This window comes from Archocentrus centrarchus, chromosome 7 (genome assembly GCF_007364275.1).
Source record: "Archocentrus centrarchus isolate MPI-CPG fArcCen1 chromosome 7, fArcCen1, whole genome shotgun sequence".
NCBI classification, from domain to species: Eukaryota; Metazoa; Chordata; class Actinopteri; order Cichliformes; family Cichlidae; genus Archocentrus; species Archocentrus centrarchus.
Window position 1 is genome coordinate 35,652,904 of NC_044352.1, and position 20,797 is coordinate 35,673,700.

At 42.8% G+C, this 20,797-nt stretch overlaps 1 protein-coding gene across 2 annotated transcripts in view; it reads right to left on the reverse strand.

Moving 5' to 3' along the window:
- Positions 1 to 2,316: 2,316 nt before the first annotated feature.
- dennd2da (DENN/MADD domain containing 2Da) overlaps positions 2,317 to 20,797 on the reverse strand; it is a 44,124-nt gene continuing 25,643 nt past the window's right edge. For both annotated transcript variants that reach the window (XM_030732689.1, XM_030732690.1), the window contains 11 exons: positions 13,235 to 13,407; positions 12,663 to 12,775; positions 12,481 to 12,550; positions 12,321 to 12,398; positions 8,232 to 8,372; positions 6,604 to 6,752; positions 5,011 to 5,182; positions 4,857 to 4,907; positions 4,677 to 4,758; positions 4,358 to 4,603; positions 2,317 to 2,560 (listed from right to left, as the gene is read on the reverse strand). In XM_030732689.1, the coding sequence (XP_030588549.1) occupies positions 2,493 to 2,560; positions 4,358 to 4,603; positions 4,677 to 4,758; positions 4,857 to 4,907; positions 5,011 to 5,182; positions 6,604 to 6,752; positions 8,232 to 8,372; positions 12,321 to 12,398; positions 12,481 to 12,550; positions 12,663 to 12,775; positions 13,235 to 13,407 (1,343 nt within the window). In that variant the 3' untranslated portion in view covers positions 2,317 to 2,492. The remainder of the gene's footprint in view (positions 2,561 to 4,357; positions 4,604 to 4,676; positions 4,759 to 4,856; positions 4,908 to 5,010; positions 5,183 to 6,603; positions 6,753 to 8,231; positions 8,373 to 12,320; positions 12,399 to 12,480; positions 12,551 to 12,662; positions 12,776 to 13,234; positions 13,408 to 20,797) is intronic.

The window sequence follows — 20,797 nt, forward strand, 5'->3', positions numbered from 1 at the left end:
GAAAGGAGCAGGTGGGGGATTCTATCATCTCGGTTGCTGAGCCTAGAATGAATCTGTGCATCTAATAAAATTAGTAAGGCTCACGGCACCAAACAGGCTAGGACCGCCACTGTTCTTAGCACCCTCAGTAAAATGCTCAGCCCCCCCCTTAGCACCTGCAGAAAAATATTTCTGGAGCCGCCACTGCCACCTGAGAAGCACACAACAGCTACAGAAACCGCTCTGATCCTACGACGTCACCTGACGTGTGCCTCCGGAGAAATCGAACTACAGGTCGGGTCCATGCAGCTCACAACATTGTGATTAACCTGTTAAGCCCTTGTGCGTTTCTGGCTTCTCTTCACCGCAGTGTTTGAATTTACCAGTCAGAGAATAACAATCGGGAATAATAATCAAAGCATCAATATAAGGACTCACAAATGTCAGCAAATTCCTGGAGAGAGACTGCTGAAACTATCGGAATGGACGTGAGGAAATGAGAAAAACAGGGACAAATATGTTTGCAGCCAAAAAACTGAGCACAAAGAGCGAGGACCAAAAAAGTCCCAGCCTGCACCACATATAAAACACCAGCACACGACCGCAAGGTAATTAACACACACAATCCAGCTACACAAGCATAAATGGTTGGCCACTTACGTAGGTTGTGTACAGAGGCTGCAAAGCCTGCTCTCCAAGCAGCTCCAAAACAGAAGCAGCTTCATGTGGTGAGAACATCAGGATGCAGCTGGATTTGAGCTTTGACTCCTTCAAAGAGTTCAGGTTGTTTTTGTCCAACTGTGTTCTGATGTTTTACACCACGTGTTCTGCACTGAAGATGAAGTTTGTTGTAGAGTTTATTCAGTTTTGGAGTTCATGTTTTTCTTTATGTTTCTCCTTGTTGATGTTCATGCGTTTCCCTAATATTACACACATTAAGCACGTATTGTTGCTATTTTGTGAACAGTTGATTGTTGAATGCAATTTTTTAAACTGTATCTTTTGTCGAGTTATTTTATTTATATATATATATTTATATATATATATCACATTAAATAGTTGGACTTCTGGACCTTGGCCTGATGAAATTTTGTCTAACTGGACCTCTTTAAATTTTATTTGAATAACCCTGCTCTAGTGTGTGTTTATGTCCTGTCCTCTGTCCATCTTGAATAAAGTTTTAACTGCTACTTGTCTTCTTTCACATCTCTGACAAATTATGGCATGAACTCTTGCATGAACACTGCCAATTTAAAATTTCATCACATTGCTACGCGGCACACGTTGTATTATTCCGGCAGAGGTCGCTGTACACACTACTTATGTAATGTGTACTTATGTGCATTGGTTTAAACTGGAATGAAGAAATAAAAGAATGAAAAAGCCACCAGTCAGATTTTGTACTGTGTGGTATCCTGATTGCTGCTGTAAATCTGCTAACATTTATTTTTCCTCAAAGTTTTGAGTAAACTTTGTGGTTGTATTGTTCTGTGATGTTGCAGTCAGCAGCTATTTTTGTTATCAATGTTCCTGACAGTTGTCTATAAATTATGAATAGAAAATTATGAACACGTTTAGTATCACAGCAGAACGGGAAACTAGTACCAATCAAGTCCTGGATCTTCGTGCCAGGCAGACGACAGCTGCAGCTCATTTTTTTGAGAAGTACATCCATATGCTCTCTCCATTTGTGTGACTGTAATAGCTCAAGAAATGATTTTCTTCAAACTTGGCCCAAGTATTTAGTTGGAGTCATGCATAAACTTATTAAACCGGTGGTCCTTACCGTGGGTGAGTGTGTCCAAACCTTTGACTGGTGCTAACGGGACAAAATTAGAGATCGACTTCACTGTGACAGTTTTGTGAAGACACCCTTCAGGCCATTGTTCAGTGATACAAACCAGGAACAGGAGAGATGGAAAACTGAAACTTTACTGGTTGGTGGAGGCATGTAACTGCAAGGTAGCAATTCTAATTAGTTAAAGAAGCAATTAATCAATTGCCAACAAGCAACTTATTGATTTATGGTTTGATAATTTAATCTCTTCAACACTGGCCGGCTTCTGAGTGCCCCTGGAGAAATTAAATGGATCAGGTCAACTGGACCTGACAAACAGGGAGAGCAGTCCCCACAACAGCAGACCCCTTAAAAAAGTATATACTAGGCATCAATACGTGTACTTTATTTTGTTTATGATGTATTAGCATTTTGGCAATCTAATTTGAGAGGCTGCAGTCAGCCAAAGATGATGATAAAAAGAAAAGAAAGAACTGAAGACAGCAAATATACAAATCTTCCACCAGTGGCCTTAAAAAAAATAAATCAGACTGCAGGTGCACGGATTAAAAAAAAAAAAAGACTAGTCTTTATTTGAAATCATTTCAGTGACAGCAACACAGCCACACAGTAATTCACACTTCAGAACATAATTATTTAAATCAGCACAGAAAACACACAGTGCAATATTCACATTTATATACTCCTTTTTACAGCCATAGTGCTACGCTGACAGCTAGTGTTTCTTTGTCTTCTCCCTTTTCTTCTTCTCCTGATATTCAAGGATCTTTCTGTGAAATATTCCTGCAGGGCAAAGGAAACAAAAATCAATGCACTGTGGAAAGATAGAACTAAACAAAGTTTCAGGTGCAGAAACTCAACTATTAATAAAATATGAAAAGATTCTGAAAATAAAACTGCACACAGCACATTTACAGTCTGGCTGTAATCATCAGATGCTAAAAAAGTAACAAACACACATGGTTGTGGTGCAGCACACAGCATTTACGAAAAAGAAGTACACAACATGACTCAAGACAGTTTCCAATCACAAATTTGAGGACTTGTCTGATTAAAGACTTGACGTTCATAACATGAGACTTGAAAGAAGCTTATGTTTTTGTTTTGTTTTTATCTTAAATAGTGGCATGTTACTAAATATACTGGCTTTGAAGTAATTATGAATTTTACTGAAAAGACGAGAACAGAACACAAGCACAACATTCATGTTTCAAATACAATGATAGACAAAGTGTTTACTTTGACTTTTCAAGAGGTTTAAATGTATTATATGATTGGCTATGAAACAGTGACAGGAGACCCGTATCAGCTACTCTTACTCATGGCTTTAATTTTGACTAAAACATTTATATAAGACAACAATTACACTTGTTCCACAACTAAATCCCTTTAAGAGGGTAAACACTGAAGTGCTGGTGAGCATTTTAATTGGAATCATCTTTGCCTACTGCTAAGAGGGAAATCAGTGACATTGTGTCACATGAAAAGCCTGTTAGACAGTACAAAAATGGACCCAGCCACCATTTATGAAGTGCTATTACGAAGCCTTGAGACGCGATGTTTTCGACATCACCATTCTTGGTGTTTTATAACGAGATGTGAAGTCCAGAGGGTGGAGCTGACTCAGTGGCTAGTCGCCCTAAATGATCCTCTGTTCATGTTTGTTATTGACTGCCACGAGGCTGCCTGATCTCAGGAAAGAAGTCTGATCTATATTAATGTGTGGATCAGATGTGTGACTGTGGCAGTGAAGTATGACACAGTTGCTCTAACATCTCTCTATGCTCCACGTATGGCTGGGAAAGAAATCTCAGAAATGTTTATGGCCAGAGAGCTGCTAACAAGGGTCGGTCACTTGAATCAACTCCTTGTATACAACATTTTCAGTTGTACTTACTGGCATCATGTCTTTAACAATAGAGCAGGGTGTTGCATTCATGATATCACTGTCTCTTTGTTTTTTGTCATGGCACAGGAGGAAGTGTCAGTGACTGCCTTGTGTTGCATGGTGCAGGTGAATGGTCAGCTGTGGATGGCACTGCTTCAGATGGTTAAAACAATCTGGTGTCAGCCGCCTTTTTGGAAGCATACTTTTGAAACAGTCTGAAGTGAACTTTACTAAGTCAGTGGCTTTTTTTCCAGTCTGTCAAAACATGGACCGAATGAGTTCCATCAAGTTCATACCGACCATGTCTCAGATTTTTTGTGGAAAAGTTATTTTGCGATAATTATCGTTTTATCACCCAGTCCTAATTGCTACAAAACATCAAATATCAGGTTAGCAGTGGCTCCGGAGGTAGCGTGGGTTGTCTACCAATCACAAGTTTGATCCCCGGCTGCTTCATGTGAGGTAACATGGAGAACCTCAAGTTGCCCCCAATGCATCCACTGTAGTGAGTGTGAGTGTTAGTATGAACGCGTGTGTGACTGAGTGAATGAGACTTGTGGTAAAACGTGCTCAGCTGGAGTAGCAAAGTGAAGCTTTTCAGCAGTGGAGGACAGAGTCTGAGTCCTTGCAGTCTGAATCATCTGTGAGTGGGATTATTGCTTTTGTTTGTGTGCTGTGGTTGGAGAGCTCACCTTGCTGTGGTCCAGGTTGCTGCTGCTCCACCTCCTGGATAAACAGGTCAAACATCTGCGTCTGAATGAAATTCTTGACAAAGCGTTGTGTGGATTTGGACTCGATTGCCTTGTAGAACTTTTTCTTTTCAAACATCCCATGCTCTCCAGAGTGACCACATTTCACATGTGAGGCATAATGGCCAACCGTTTTCACAAAGAACTGCAGGAAAGCTTCTGAAACCACTCGGTTCAGCTCCTCCCCCACTGAAGGAGAGACAAAAATCCTTTAAAAATGGAAATATTGTGATAAGAACATGTTTGATTGTGGTTCACTCACCTGATGCATTTTGTCTGTGACTTAGTGCCTCTAATATCTCAGCTTGGAGCTTTGGAGGCAGGATAGAACCTTCATCACCGATCTGGAATTAGAGATGTCACATAAATGTTTGGGTTACTTAAATCTTAACCCAAGAATCAAAGGATTCAAACACTTTTTAAAAAATTTTTCAGCTCTTACTGAAACAATGAAGGTGTCCTTTTTATCTTCAGACAAATCAACCACCAGCAGCTGCTCCACACAAAAGAGAGGAGGAAGAGAGTAAGGAGGGAGCGCCATTATCAACACACTATCTTTTTTGGTTGTTTTTATGGACCTCTCCATGTTAACTCACATCACCCTGGTCAGTGACCTGGTCCAGCAGGCGCTTCTGGACTCCCAGCAGGTACGGGGTGGGTGCCATCACTACATCAATTAGGATTTCTGGAACAATAGAGATGAAGGTGTGCTGCCAAGTGAAAGGGTAGAGGAGGGCTGCTACTGCGTGGATGACTTGAGATAATGTGCTGTAGACAGACAGAGCTGACATCAGAACTGACATCCGGTTTGATGGCACTGCATTTTTCATGATAAAAAACATTTCTTCTTCATACATGTGCAGTTTTAAGTATGTGTTTGTTGTGGCTGCCTCATAAATCCAGAATATGTGAACTCTTCTATTCCATGAATTTATACTAAGGGCCAGAGCCAGTATCCATCTGAGCAAGCACTAATCCCTACTATTGGGATTTACTAAAGATACACAGCAGCAACTTACTGACTGAAAGGGGTAGACACAAATACACATTCAATGCAGCTGGCCTCACTGCCTATGAATTTGTATGCGTTTCCCTTTAAGAGAGGAGAGGACTTCAAACTAAACTACAGGCAACTACAATTGAAGCTAAACACAAAAGCACGTATTACTTTGTACCTGATGTGGCTGTAATAGTTTCTGATTAGAAGTAAGAATTGGAATGCCAAGGAGGAGATACCATCAGAATAAATGAGCAGCTGTCACAAATGGCTCAAAGCTGTAATTGTGTTGCCAAAGCTTCGGCTCTGTCCTGTAACTTTTAACCAATTCTTGATTTAAGGTGCCACATCAGAGAGATGCAAAAAGTTCAGAAGCTCGACACAAAATGCACACATGGCATGGATGTACTAGAGGTACCAAAATGGGTTTCTACATGGAGCAGAGCAGTTTGCAGTGTTTCAGGTTTTGTAATCAAACTGAACACAGATCAGTCAAAGAAAACTACAGAGAACAGCCTGCAGTGCATGCACAAACAAACAAAAACTATTCATGTTACTCAGGTAGATCTGAGGTGTGTCAGAGTATTGTCTGAGAAACTGTTCGCTGCCCACTGGTGGCTATAAAATATATTCATTTGCTCACCAAGCAGACGCACAAAAAATGCAGAAAAAAAATAACACACAGGATCATCTTCTACACATCCTTTATAAGACGGACGTAACTGAAGTAAAGCAGCCCATCGAGGAACCTCCTTCCCTCCACCTTAGCTGTCAGACTCATCCAGACAACAGTATGTCCCAACCTCCAACATGCCATACAATAATTATTCATTTTTGATGGAAGTCTTCACCCTCATGTGTTACTTACTAAAATTTATTACTACATTTATTTTTGCACTGTCAGTAAATTACCCACAAATCTTTCCACGCCAATATTTTTTGCAACTGCAGGTCTCACACAGATCTGCCCTGCTTATTAAATCTGGTGATGTTGCCTGTTGCTAAGTGTGGGCAGGCCACAAAAGCTTCTGGGAGATATCTGATCTGTGATTGGTGCAATCAGAGATGCAGCAGTGCAGCTCTGGTGGATGACCAGGGCTGCACTGTCCAGTAAATAACATAAAAGCTACAATAGTTTACCCTGCTATGAGCAAACTCTACGTGTGTGTGCATACAGGTGATTGTGATATACCCAAGGTCATCTGCGATGAAAATGATCCGTCTCTCCAAGACAGCAGCTGCAAACACGAGCAACACTTCCCGGTCCGTCAGGCAGCTGAAGAGTGTGGCAAAGTTGACATGTTCCAGCCAGGAATCCAGGGGCCGGGTCAGACGGATGATCTGGTGGAAAGTCACCACTGTCACAAAAGTGTCAACAGTGGTGCCAGTATGTCATCACTCGACTGACATCACTGATTTGGAACTCTTTCTATACCATTGTTTCCAGTTTTATTTAGGGTTAATTAGCTCTAAAGGTGCTAAAATTAGTGCTTTTATGATTTTTTTCTTCTACTCTAGAAAATAGACAGCGTGTTTAGAACAGTGTCCTTACAAAGTGTCTTTACACAGCCAGAGAACCAAGACTTTGTCCTTTCACACCCTGAAGCCTGGTCATAGGAACTAGTACATACTTGAGATGACTGAGCTGTTGAAACATGGTACATAGGCTGAATGGCATGACTGTCAGGTTTGTGCTCTGAGGTAAAGCTTGGGTAATGCAGAACATGTTCAGACAAGTCCTCACACCTGCCTAACGGAGCTTACATAAAGTCACTGTTACAGCTCCGCCCATCCTCCCTATTAAAGTATTTTTAATACCTTAGACATCTTTTATACTCTGAGCTGTACTGCTGCTTTGTCATTAAACACTTACACTTGCTATCACCTGGATAGTACTCATGACAATAAGTTTATTGTGAAATGCTGCACATTTCTTGCCCTCAATGTTATCATCTTGGCTACAAAAAGGAAAAAAGACCCGTCACTGATGGGGATATACTCCCACAATTAATGAAAATATAAAATTAATTTACAAATCTGGATAACATTACAGCCCCATTTCAAAACAAAAAACCCTGCAAACCTATTTTGCCATAATTTGGAGGCCTTGCCCTAATTTTTTTATCCAAATACTTTTAGTCATTCCTGAGTTAGTACAGATGTAATACAGCCATCCATCCTCTTCCACTTATCCAGGTCACAGGTCACAGGTGGCACAGGTGGCAGCAGCCACAGCAGTGAAACCCAGACCTCCCACTCCCCAGTCACCTCCTCGGGCTCATCCAGGGAACACCGAGGCGTTCCCAGGCTAGCCCAGAGATATCTATATATACACACACACATGCTTGGAACACCTCATCCAAGAGGCGCCCAGGAGGCATCCTAGTAAGATCCTGGAGGGGTAGCGGCTCTACTCTGAGCCCCTCCTGGATGGCTACACTCCTCACCCTCTCTCAGAGAGGGACCAGCTACCCTTTGGAGGAAGCTCACTGTCTTTTTCTCTCTTTCGGTCACTACCCAGAGCTCATGATCATTGGTGAGGGTGGGGACTTAGATCAGCCGGTAAATCAAGAGCTTCACTTTTATGCTCAGCTCTCTGTTCACCACAGCAGACTGGTACAGCGTCTGCATCACTGCCACGTGGCTATGCCTAGAAATTCTGTCCATAAAAATTATTTGAACTTCAGTAAAACTCATCTGAGTCTTAACTTTGAAACTCGTTGAAGTTAGAAGACAAGAAGAGAAATAAGGAACTTTATATGTCTATATCCTCAAACTTTAAGAGGTCTGTATAAACAGTTGGATGCATTTTGCCCTGACCTCAGTGCCTGACTCAGGAATGAAGCTCTTAATCTCCACTGTGTTTCCCGGGGCTGGGAATGGAGCCTCTCTTAGCTTCTGCATGAATGGATAGATCATGGCCTTGGAGATCTGCCGCCGCTTCTCAACCTCATCAAATATCTGCACACACAGAGAGAACAGTCAGCTACACAGTAACTAAAAGTATGGCTAAAGCCAAAGTTTTATTCAGTTTCATTTTACTTATTTTGTCATTGGCTTAATTATATAGTTTCATGTTATTCTGTTGCATGAAAAAATAAGCTGTTTCAAATCCTCACCACAAACAGTAACACACTTCTGAAACACAATCATTTATTTTTTAGCTTTTTAATAGTCACATTTAAACACATTAAACTTACCAACCTTAAAATCAGCCTTTAAAACATTAACTCAAAGTTAACTGTCAGCTTGCACAGCAATAATTCAGACCATGCTTCATAGGGACATTGAGTCCATTGATCTTCATCGATTTTGTGATCGTGTCATCAGATCTGTGGCCGTATGTTCTGGATACTCGGCTGAAGAGAGGCGCTGAGCTGTCAACTGATCATCACCTGGTGGTGAGTTGGATCAGGTGGTGGGGGGAGGATGCTGGACAGACCTGATGCACTTAAATGTAAAAACATAAAGTGAGGGTGGGCTGGGGACGCCTGGAAGAGGCCCCAGTCTGTGAGATCTTTAATTCCCCACATACAGCAGAACTTCCGAGGGAAGCTGAGGACATCGAGTCTGACTGAACCACGTTCTGCACCCCCACTGTTCAGGCTGCTGCAGTAAAAACTCGGGTGTGGGAGGAGTTCAGTGAGGCTGTGGAAAACAACTTTCAGACTGCCTTGAAGCAATTCTGGCAAACTGTCTGGCAACTCTGCAGAGGAGGGTGGTGCTCTACTCACACGGTGTGTAGTGCAGGTGTGGAGCTGCTGACTTCCACAGAGGATATAACCAGACAGTGGAAGGAATACCTCTGGGACCTCCTTAATCCCAGTGACATACCTTCTGTAGTGGAAGCAGAGGCTGGGGATGAGGGGGATGACCCCGCCTTCACTGGGGGGGGGGGGTCACTGAGGTAGTTAAACAACTCCTTGGAGACAGGGCCCCTGGGGTGGATGAGACTCACCCGGAGTTCCTGAAGGCTCTGGATGCTGTACAGCTGTCTTGGTTGACATGTCTTTGCAACAGCGTGTGTAGATCTGGCACCGCCCCCAGATCTCCACACAGTCTGCACCACGGTGCGTCTCTTGGTTAGTAATCAACAGGCAAGCTGCATCAGACGAGTGCTGATTACTAAGATGTAACCCATAAAGACTTTTAACAGCCTCTGTTGTTGATGGATACTGACAATGAAATTACTGTTGCCCTCTTGTATCTTCACAGAGTTAATCCTGTTACTTACAGATGAACTCAGCCCAGCTGTTGTGTGTTATAGGATTGAGTTTCTCTCCCTTTGTTTTTACAGGTTTTTTTATAGGGTATATAATTCTATAAATATCACTGCTTTAATCACAGGACTAGCAACCCGTTTCCTGACCTCTGGAAGTCCATGTGTATAAAATTTGGTACACATATGTAACATATCAAGACGCACAAAAATTGCTCTTGGAGCGATGACCTACACCCCACAGGCAGTCTGCCATTATGAATTAATTAGGCGATTTTTGCCATTTCCAGCCCTCGTACTTTTTCAATATCCTCCTAGGGTTTTAATGGGACCAGCTTTATACTTGGTCAGTCTAAACAAAAACAACAACAGAATCTAAATTATGAAACTGGTGAGTTTTCATTGAATTTTGATGTTTTGCCATGATGCATGAAATTGCTTTAACTCAAAGCCACATTGCCCAATCTTCAGCAAACATTAGTGGGTTAATAAGAGTCTTGCCCTGATCACACTGATATGCATGTAGTCAGCAATTTTTAGTTCACACCCAGTATAAACAGGAAATGTCATGTTTCACACTTTTCTGTACTGCTCCTCACACGTTTACCCCATCCACCTCAAAAGTGGTCTGAATAAAGACCTTTATGATAATTCAGTGTGAAAACTGAGTTTTTCCTTTAACGGCACACCTTGGTGGCATGCTGTTTTGGCATGAAACAGGAAGTGGTTGTTGAGCGCACTGGAAAACTTGTGACAGTTTGCTTAGATTTTTGTTCTCATGACATGTAAGCTTCACAAACCTCACAAAGGATACAAGTTATAAAGACTCAACACCCTCAGACGTAGAATGAAAACAACCCAGGTTAGATGCAAGCACACACACACAAAAAAATGATTTTTTGTGTGTGTGTGTGCTTGCATCTAACCTGGGTTGTTTTCAGATCAGAGAAACGTACTGTGCATTACTTTCTCACACAGCCAAACAGTTAGTGAACTCGGGTAGTTCAGTTAATCCCAACATCTCAGTCATCAAAGTCCTTCAGTTCCCTCATCAGAAAAAGAATGAAAGTCAACGTATTTCACTTCAGTTCATCACTGAACAAAACAAAAACAAACAAAAAAAATCCACAGGTATATTTTGAAGGACAGCTCACAAAGTCATGAAATGTGGTCCACGTGTTCATCGTGATGGAGGATTTCAGGCTTTATTGCTGTGATCACTGCAAATGGCAAAATGGGACCACAGCGCCACCTAGAATATTTTTTTATGAAAATGAGCCTCGGGATTAAACTTCATATGTGCATCTGAAATTTTGCAGGTTCATGTAACATCCTGAGGTGAATTCAGGGTGTCTTATATTTTATCAAACTCCTCCTAAGGGATTCAACCCAGTGAGACCAAATTCACTCACCATCATCTAGACAAGTGGGTCATCAAAAGTTACCAAAGGTTTTGTAGAATATTAAACAGTGTTGCCATAGCAATGCTCCAATTTGGTTTCATTTTAGAGGCTGGCCGCAAAACCGTACGTGTAATCAAATGTGCATACTCTGTCAGATTTGCCTCAAATTTGAATCACTTATTTACTTAACAACCTTAAATACAGAAAAAGTGGCAACTGGCGTGATAGCACCCCCTACAGAACCAAACAGACATATGGGGGCATGAAAATGATATCCGCACCAAACGGGCAAAGGAGGCATTTGGTAGCTGAACGACACAACGCCCAAATAGCTTGCACCTCCAAAGTGCGCCCGGGTGTGAGGGCCCTCTCATCACTGCTTGCTGCTTGAATTATATTTATTTTCATTGACCACAACAAAACAGACTCCACAGATTCTCCCTTCAAATATGTTCCACGTATAATTTTTTCTATATTTATATCATAAAAACTTTGCACAAGCAAGCACAGCATCCTTTATGAGCCTCAGAGTAGCCTGTAGAGCACCCACGCTTACAGACCATGTATTAAAATTGCATGCAGAATAAGCCTACTGAACACCACTGATGCTGGAGCAAAAAAAAAAAATACAATCTAAAACAACCTCTTAAACTTTATTTTAACGAAATACTCCAGCCTCTGTGTCTTAATGACAGAGTTGTGATATTGATAAGTCTGATAGGTCTGTTAACTTAAATAGTCTGCATTTTTGGAAGCTTTATTTCTTGGCTTCAAATAGGCCAAACTTTATTAAACTTTACCAGTCTTATTGACCAAAGCACTTAAATTGCCCATACATTCATTCAACACTTTTCATACTAAACTACTGTACAGTGCTTTTCCTTTGATACCGCTGTTTCTTCTACAGCAGCTATGTTGCTTACAGACTGTATTATGTGTTTAAACTCTACATAGTCTTTTCCCATAGTATATATCCCATAGTTTGCAGCTATAACTGATTAGTCAGATGCTGCCAATACCGCCCCTTTCACATGAATGCACAAGCAAATCCCTGGGTTAACTCTGCAAGTTGATAAGAAGCTTCATGTGATCGCTTATCCTGACTGCTGACGTTAGGGCCAGTGAATCCATGTAACGGAAACATACCCTCGGTATGTTGAACTCACTTCTTAGTACAAGGCTCAAGTAATACAACTAAAACATACATTCTCATAGCAAAGTTTAATTGGTACCAAAGTGATTGGACAGCAGCCAGTTTTCCTTTAACAGTTGTTGTGCTGAAATTACCTTGGAGAAGAGACCGAAACAAGCCAGCGAGCTGATGATACAGTAAGCCTCAGGTGGTCGAGCGCCTTTTCCTCCTGGCTGTGGATTAGAGAGTGAAAGGAACATCAAACAGTAGTTTCCAAATGATTACACTCAGCAAGGACAGGTTCTAAACACTGACCAGTAATCTCCGGCAGTATCCATTTCTCCTGCTGCCATCAATCTCAGTCAGAACAAAAGAGAAGGTCTCACTGGAAATGGACAAAGACAACTGACAGCTGGGGCTGCACACTGATGTACACTGAACAGAACCCTGAATATTGGTCAAACATTACAAGGCTGAAGTCCAGCAGATTGACATACCTGTGGTATTCTGTTAAAGGAGCCCAGCTGATGCCTTCTGGGAAACAAAAGAGTGTGATTGCCTTTAAAGTCTTCTCCTCTTCCTCCTTCTGAGATCTTCCCATCCCATCTCTCTGCAAGTAAATATATGCTATATGACGTTCTTAAAAACATCAATGTTTTTTTGTAGATATGGGTACCAGCATCTATGCTGGCTCCAATTTAATTTGTTCTAACATGTCTGTTAGAACCTAATAACAAAGATGCCAGTATTACATGATCATGTTTTACATTATTTAGTATAAGAAATAGAAAAGTATAAGAATTAAAAATATATTTGGTGAGCTTTTAATGTACATGTCCACCACAGTGCAGCATATTCAAAGTGTTAATATTCTTGTTGCATCTACCCAAAACAAGTAGGCTGGACAGCATTGACCTAATTTATTGTTATTGTGAATTTACAGCCTAAACTGACCCCTGATTGGCCCTTATCATCATGATTCTGCATTTGGTTTTCCAACTCAACAGTGCTTGCCTGTAACATGTCTTATTCTGCAAACATTGCCATCAGGCTTCACCATCACACTGACCTTGGGAAACTGGTAGGTGATCTGGGGTTCGTAGCTGTTACTGCCCGTGGCCTTGAGGCTGACCACCACCAGATACTCAAAGAAATACTGGCCGCTGACATAGCGTTGCTGCCTGGATGTGTTGTCTGCCACCTCTGGGCCCAGAGGATCTGTAGACTCAGGTTCTTTGACTCCTACACCACAAAAGCACAAACACATTTAATGCTTTAGCATGCATGACCCAACAGATTAGCACTGCAATCATGGCCCATGAAGGCTCATAGTAGCACAAATTACATATGGACTCATTGCAGACCTTAGAACCCAGCTACGGGTTCTAAGCTAGGGACTAGGGAATGCACGTCTACCTAACCCAGAGACTCACCTTCCCTGTAGAAGCTGCTGTTACCAACCTGCTTCCACCATGTCATCATTGTTGAGCTGATGGTCCCTTGGGAGGATACCATTAATGAAGCGCATGAAAGGAAAAAGCTGCGTTATGCCAGCTTAGCAGCTGAAACAGAGGAACGGGGCTGGTGTGTGAAGCTGTGCCCAGTGGAGGTGGGTTGCAGGGGCTTTGTTGGTAGCTCCACAGCAAGACTTCTAAAGCAAGTCGGCAGCAGAGGTCAGAGGCAGAGGAAGACCACTAAAGAACTGGCCTCAGTTACAGAGACAAGCAGTCACTGGCTGTGGCTGAGAAGAAAGGAGACAAGGAGCTAAAGGGCCACCTCAGATGACACACACCCAGGTCTGATCAGCCTGAGGTGGGCCTGCCCCAGCTGAGGGTGTATTGTGATAAATGGCAGAAACAGCCAATGAGGCTGGGTTACACAGCTGATGATGTGTCATGCTGGAGTAAACACTGATAAGTGGTCATCAAGCTTAATCCAACTCAGAGGTCTCGTCACAACCCACTCATAAACACAGAGCTGAATCATTAGGGATGGCAACATCTAGTCCTTTAAAAGATCTTTAGTTTCTTTCTCATATTTGTGAGTTAAAAAAGGATCTGCAGTCAGGAAGCCTGGCTTGGAAAGGGAAAGCAAAGGGAAAGCAGCTACCCTGGCTCTGACCAAAGTTCAGAAATATACCTATCACCACACCTAAAAGCTCACTGATTAATGAGCTGTATTTTACTTGTGTAAACAGAAACACAGGACAACAGTTTTAGAAGTTACTGTATTACTACACTGCATTTAAGACGCAGCAAAAAACCTATGAACCTGTTTTAACAATGCAGCCCGTGGGGGTGTTCTGTTGCTGTTGTTCCTAAAAAGCTCTTATTTTTGTGAAGGTAATTTGTAAAGCTGTTCTAGAGTCTATGGCAACTGTGCTGCTGTGCCTTCTAAAACCCAATGAGCCTCAAGCTCTGAGCAGACTGATGCCTAAACATGAAGTGTTAGACGTTACTTTTATTCTGTCATTGAAACAAAACTGATGTGAATTTTTTTGCCTGACTGACTACCTTTCCATCTCTCCAATACTTCACAAAATATCATTCCCCTCCAAAGATACCCCCCCCCACACACACCAACAGTCCTGCTTCATCAAATCTTCACAGGCTGTCAGCCTGCTCATGTGTTCCCTGCTGCATTCCTCTCTTTGCCTCCAGTATAAATATCAAGTTTTTTCTTAAATTGGCAGCCGTGTATGTCAATATTTTAGCCTATCAAACTTGGAAGAATAAAAAACTCCATAGAATTCTGCAAATGCTTGAGGCTTGACAACTAAACTGAGAATACTGTGCAGTAATGAGAAATAAAGGAAATCAATATTTGCAGTGATTACCATTTGCCTATTTAAAAAAGCAGCAGTTCTTCTTGCTACACAGCTCAGCATTTTTACATTTACTTCATAGGTAGGCTGTTCTAGGCATCTGGGAGAACTATGCCACAAAACAAAAATGTTCGAAGTAAAATGATTAAGTAACCTCTTAAATTTTAAGAGGTTCTACTAAGTTTTTGGGGAAACACACACACACACACACACACACACACACACACACACACCCTTGGGTGGAAGTATATGTGTGATCCTCAAGCTCGGTCCACTACCAGAAGCTTAGGAGGTTGAGGGTCTTGTGTAGGATTTTAGCCGTTCCTAGGTCTGCACTCTTCTGGACAGAGACCTCTGAAGTTGTGCCTGGAATCTGTTGGAGCCACTTCCAGTTTGAAGACTACAGCTCCTAATGCTCCTATTGCCCCTGGGACCACTTTGGGCTTTAACGTCCTCATCTGCTCCAGTTGTTCCTTAAGTTGTTCCTCCTTTTAAGCTTAATCTTAAAAATAGAGAGGGTGTCTGTCTCCTGAATCCGAGCTGGGAGCTGGTTCCACAGAAGAGGCGCCTGAAAGCTGAAGGCTCTGCCTCCCATTCTACTCTTAAGTATCCTAGGAACCACAAGTAAGCCAGCAGTCTGACAGTAAAGTGCTCTATTGGGGTGATACGGTACTATGAGGTCTTTGAGATAAGATGGGGCCTGATTATTCAAGACCTTATTTGTAAAAAAGGACTTCATTCAATTCTGCATTTAACAGAGAGCCAACAAAGCCAATATGGGAGAAATCTGCTCTCTCTTTCTAGTCCCTGTCAGTACTCTAGCATTTTGGATCATCTTTTAGGACAGCCTGATACACTATCCCAACCACTTGGTTGTGGCTCTCAAGGTACGCTGTCTACTATGTGTTGGATATTGTCTGAGGTACCTTTGCACAAACTGCAACTTACGTCCTGTCTGCTGTGGTAGCCTCTATGGATCTGGTGCTTAGGGCCTGTTCTTGTGCTGCCATGATCAGAGTGCTATTCTTTAAGCTCACTTTTTCTAGCCACTGTTAGGATTTCTTGATTATCAACTTTATCTGTCAACAGTACATCCCATGCAGGAGCTTGATCGTCCATAACAGTTCCTACTCCTGTTCCTCATCACTATCTGTCTTCAGCTGCTTCAGACATCCTTGGAACAGCTCATCTCATGGGGGCATCTTTGTGATGCATTCATTGATGTGTTGTGTTTTATCTTGGATTGTGGCTCTGACGCTCACTATTCTCGGCCTCCCGCCTAGAGCCTCAGGATGCTAGACTTCAAATGGAGACTTCCATGCAATGTGAGGAGTTTTTGCATCTTGACATCAGTAGCATCCATTTCCTCCTGTGGCCAGCTTATTATTCCAGATGGGTATCTGATGACTGGTAGGGCATATGTATTGATGGCTTGGCTTGGCTCTTATTTCTACCATTCAGCTGGCTTCTCAGCACCTGTCTTACCTTCTGGAGGCATTTGGCTGTGGCAGACCTTCATGCATCTTTATCATGGTTCCTGTTGGCCTGTGGGATACCAAGATACCTGTAGTTGTCCTGTATATTTGCTATTCTGCCTTCTAGTTACGTTATGTTATTTTGCTTTGCCCCTTGTGGAACATAGGGCCTCCACTTCTTTCACCTGGCAGTCCGTTTGACTACCTCCAAGGTCAGTCTTGACACTCCCAGTTCTTTTATCAGAGTGCATGTCCAGGTCTCCCTTGGGTGGCCTTTCTTGCATTTCCCTTGGGAGTTCCACTCAAGTGATTGCCTGGTGATGCTGGAGGGCTCAGAGTCCAATCTTTTCACCTTTGAATCTGGAGGTCTATCAGCTGTTGTTTTGTTTGTGTCCAAAGGGCTTTATTTGGCATTTTGTCAGACCACTTCAGGTAAAAGAGTTGTCTAAGGCACTGATGCATCTGGAGCTGGACTTCATCACCTTCCAGGTTTCTAAGCCATACAGCAGCACTGCTTTCACAATGCACACTGGGTGAAGGACAGCAAAAGCTTGCTGAGCTTTCCTGATTCTGGCTTTGAGGTTGCTGTTGGTGCCCCCAGTAATACTGATCACACTGCCAAGGTATACAAACTCCGACACTTTCCCAGCTGCTGCTCTTCCTATGTTGATAACTCCTTGTTCGGTGCTCAGACACAGCAGTGTGATCTTCTCGCTGCTGATCTTAAGTCCCATACACTCAGCGGATATCTTCCAAGAATCCATTTTCTCTTGAATGAAGGCGGTGTACCAATACGGCCAAGTCATCTGCAAATTCTAAATCCTCCAGTTTCTTTATCAGTGTCCACTGGATTCCCTTTCCAGCGCTGGCATAGGATGCTTGTGAAACCCAGTCAAGAACAACAAAGAAAAGAAGGGGCAATAACAAGCATCCCTGTCTCATGCTAGTCACACCTGGAACCCCTTCGACAATCTCCCACCATGAATAACCTGACAGGTAAAACCACTGTATAGCTCCTGTATTACTACCACAATCTTCTCAGGCACTCCATAGTGTCTCAAGATGTTCCAGATTATTTGTCAATCCACACTATCAAACGCCTTCTCAAAATCTATGATTGTCACATACAAGAATGACTGCCACTCTAATGACTGTTCTACAATAATCATAAGTGTGGCAATCTGGTTCGTACACAACTGCTCTGTTCTAAATGCTGCCTGTTCGGTATGCAGTCTGCTGTCAATAGCGTCCTTCATTTTCTTGAAAATTATTCTGGTTAGGAGCTTGGATGGATAACAGCAATGCCGCTCTACTCTTGGGTAGTTTAACCAGCAACCATTTCTTCCAATGTACTGGAATCCTTCCTTTAGTTCAGATCAGGTTTGGGCGCTTATGCACCCAATCAACAAGTTCTGGGCCTGCCTCTTTTAGCACTTCAGATAGCATGTTGTCTGCTCCTGCTGCTTTTCCATTCTTTAGGGTCTTAAGAGCCTTACGGATCTCCTGTTTAATGATCTGCCCATTGTTGATATCAAGAGGCTCTCCCAGTTCAACTAAGGTGGATTCTGTGGTAAAGGGGCAAGTATGGTTGTCTTGGACCCAAGACAACCTTGGAATGTTGGTTTCCAAGGTACTTGTAGCTATCCTCAATGTCTGCAATGTTGCCTTCTCGTAGTGCAATACCCTCAGTTCTGACTACCTTCACTCTCTTTGTTATGATGTGACTACTACTACCCCAGTCCAAATGACATCCTGATGTCATTGCTGTAGATCCTACTGGTGTAGATCAGTGAATCAATGTGTCATTCACTCCTGGCATACAGCTTGATGTCATCCATGTAGAGGAGGTGGCTGATGGTTGCTCCATTCCATAGTCGGTATTCGCAGCCAGTCTTGTTAATGATCTGGCTGAGGGATTTCAGGCCTATGTAGCAGTGGAAACAGACCATCTCCTTGGTAAATCCCGCACTTAATGGTGATGTGCAAATGGCTTGAAGTTGGGCCTCTAGTGGCATTTTCCAAATCCCCACTGAATTCCCGATGAAGGCTCTTAAGGTCATCAGTGTTGCCAAGTCCACTTATTATAAGCGACTTTGGGCTTGTTTTTTTTCTAAAGTCGCTTGCAAATCTCGTGAGTCGGGGGTTGCGGTTTATTGGGCTTGTTTTTGAACGTCAAGTTGCTTATTTGGGCTTAACTTTCTTTCCAAGTGAAACTCCTTGATTATCTCTTGGCGCCCCATAATAAAGCAAAAGGTGAGTGGTAGGTAGTTTTTCCCTTCTAAGCCCCAGTTTCCTGTTTATTGTTCCCGCACAATTTGACTGGCACGCACCCAAACACTCATAACAGCCCAGAGTGAGGAGGCAGCGTAAGAATGAGCTCCAGTAAGCGGGGAAAATATAGAAAAAATTGCTGGCTAAAATTATGTCCGCATAGACCTCAGAAAGTAGCTGCGGTCCTGATAGGAGACGTATCAAAGGCATTCTGCAGATTTTGCAAGTGTGAAATATGTGCTCACCATGCTGATTTAATGCAACATGCTAATACCAAGAAGCACACACACACACACACACACAAAAAACTAAAACAAAACTGTGCACCCTTCTCTTCTATGAGGCTAAGAACCATGGGTTTCACTGCTCCAAAACACAATGAGACAAAACAAAGAAATGAGCTATACTGTTATAGAGCTATACTGTTTAAAAGCGGCCTCAGTTTTACACAGTGTTGTGGGTTGCCAGTTGGACTTATTTTGGTCTTGTTTTCATAGAGCTGGATGCCTGTTTCTATTGCGAGATCTGGCAACACTTAAGGTCATATTGATCTTATATATTTCTAGGCATTGAGTGTTATGCTGAGGCAGGTTATTGGCCAGTAGTTGGATCCCCTTCTCGGGATCCTTGGAGATTAGGACTGCCCAGCCTTCAGTAACCAATTCCAGGTGTGTCTCATCCATTTCATTTGTGCTGCTAGGTTCAGTTAGCTTTGTTAGCAAATAGGTGTGAATCACGTCATTGCCTGGTGCTGTCCAACTCTTCATATGCAAGACTCTTTCTTAGATGTCTGCCATAGTGACGGTTGCTGAATCTAGTTCAGGGAGGTTACTGTGGTCTTAGATCCACTACCCATTTGGCCTAGTGGATCTGTTTGTTTGTTTTAATTTTTTTTTTGATAGTGTTTTGCAATGGAGAGAGACAGGAAAGCAGGAGGAGAGATGGGGGAAAACATGCAGTAAATGGTGACTAGATCGGGACTCGAACCTGTGCCGTCTGCACCACCATGCGGCATATGTGGTCACCCACTCAACCGCTGAGTCACCCTGGCGCCCCGTTGTGCATTCTTGCATCCTTCTCTCCTCTGATCTTGAAAGTCTTGCTCTTTCTCCACCCTTGGTGGGGGAGTGGTTAGCCAGGACTCACAGCCCTGGCTAACCACTCCCCCACCAAGGGTGGAGAAAGAGCAAGACTTTCTCCACCCTTGGTGGCTGTGAGTCCTTGCTTGGCAGTTTTTAAGGCCTCAGGCTAGGGTTTCTTCATTACACCTTTCTGCAGCTGGATAACCTCCCTCTGTGCTGCCTTAATCTTAGCTATCTAGTCTTCTTTTTCATGAAGGATACTGCTCCTTGTGGCTGTTCATCTTATAGCCAAGCATCTCAAGAATGTTGGTGTGTGTTAGGTCTGTAAGGGTATGTGTGTGTGTGTGTGTGTGTGTGTGTGTGTGTGTGTGTGTGTGTGTGTGTGTGTGTGTGTGTGTGTCTCGGTTGTAATATGCTAATTTGTATGTGCAGGTGCCTAATTTCGATTGGTGCAGTGTGCTCCCGCCTGCGGATGATTGGCTGCGGTTGAGTGTCACGCCCTATTTAGGACGCTGGATGGACAACGCGGGGAGAAGAGCATCATTTGTGTCCCAAGCATCCAACCAGCCACCACAGTAAACTTTACTCAGTTTTCTCCGGTGTTGGTTATAGGTAGGGAGGTAAGACTGACATTTCTTTTGTTTCTTTTTGGTTTAGGTCAGACGCCGGACCACGGTAGTTTTTAGTTCCCGTTTTGTTTATTGTTTTGGCCTGGGCTCACCCTGATGTGAATCGCTCTTTGTGTTTGTGTCTATGTGAACCAATAAACCATTGCTGATATTTCTTTACTAGACGGTTGTTGTGTGGCTGCTTGGGTCTTGAGGGCGAATGGTGTTCTCATTCATGTTGTGCTCCGGGCCCCTAAACAGGCCATAACAGTGTGGTATACATCAGTTGGTTGGGTTCAGTAATGGTCACAGTAGGGATTGTCCATAGTGCTGCATTCACATCTTCTAGTAGACTTTCAGAGGGTACTTCAT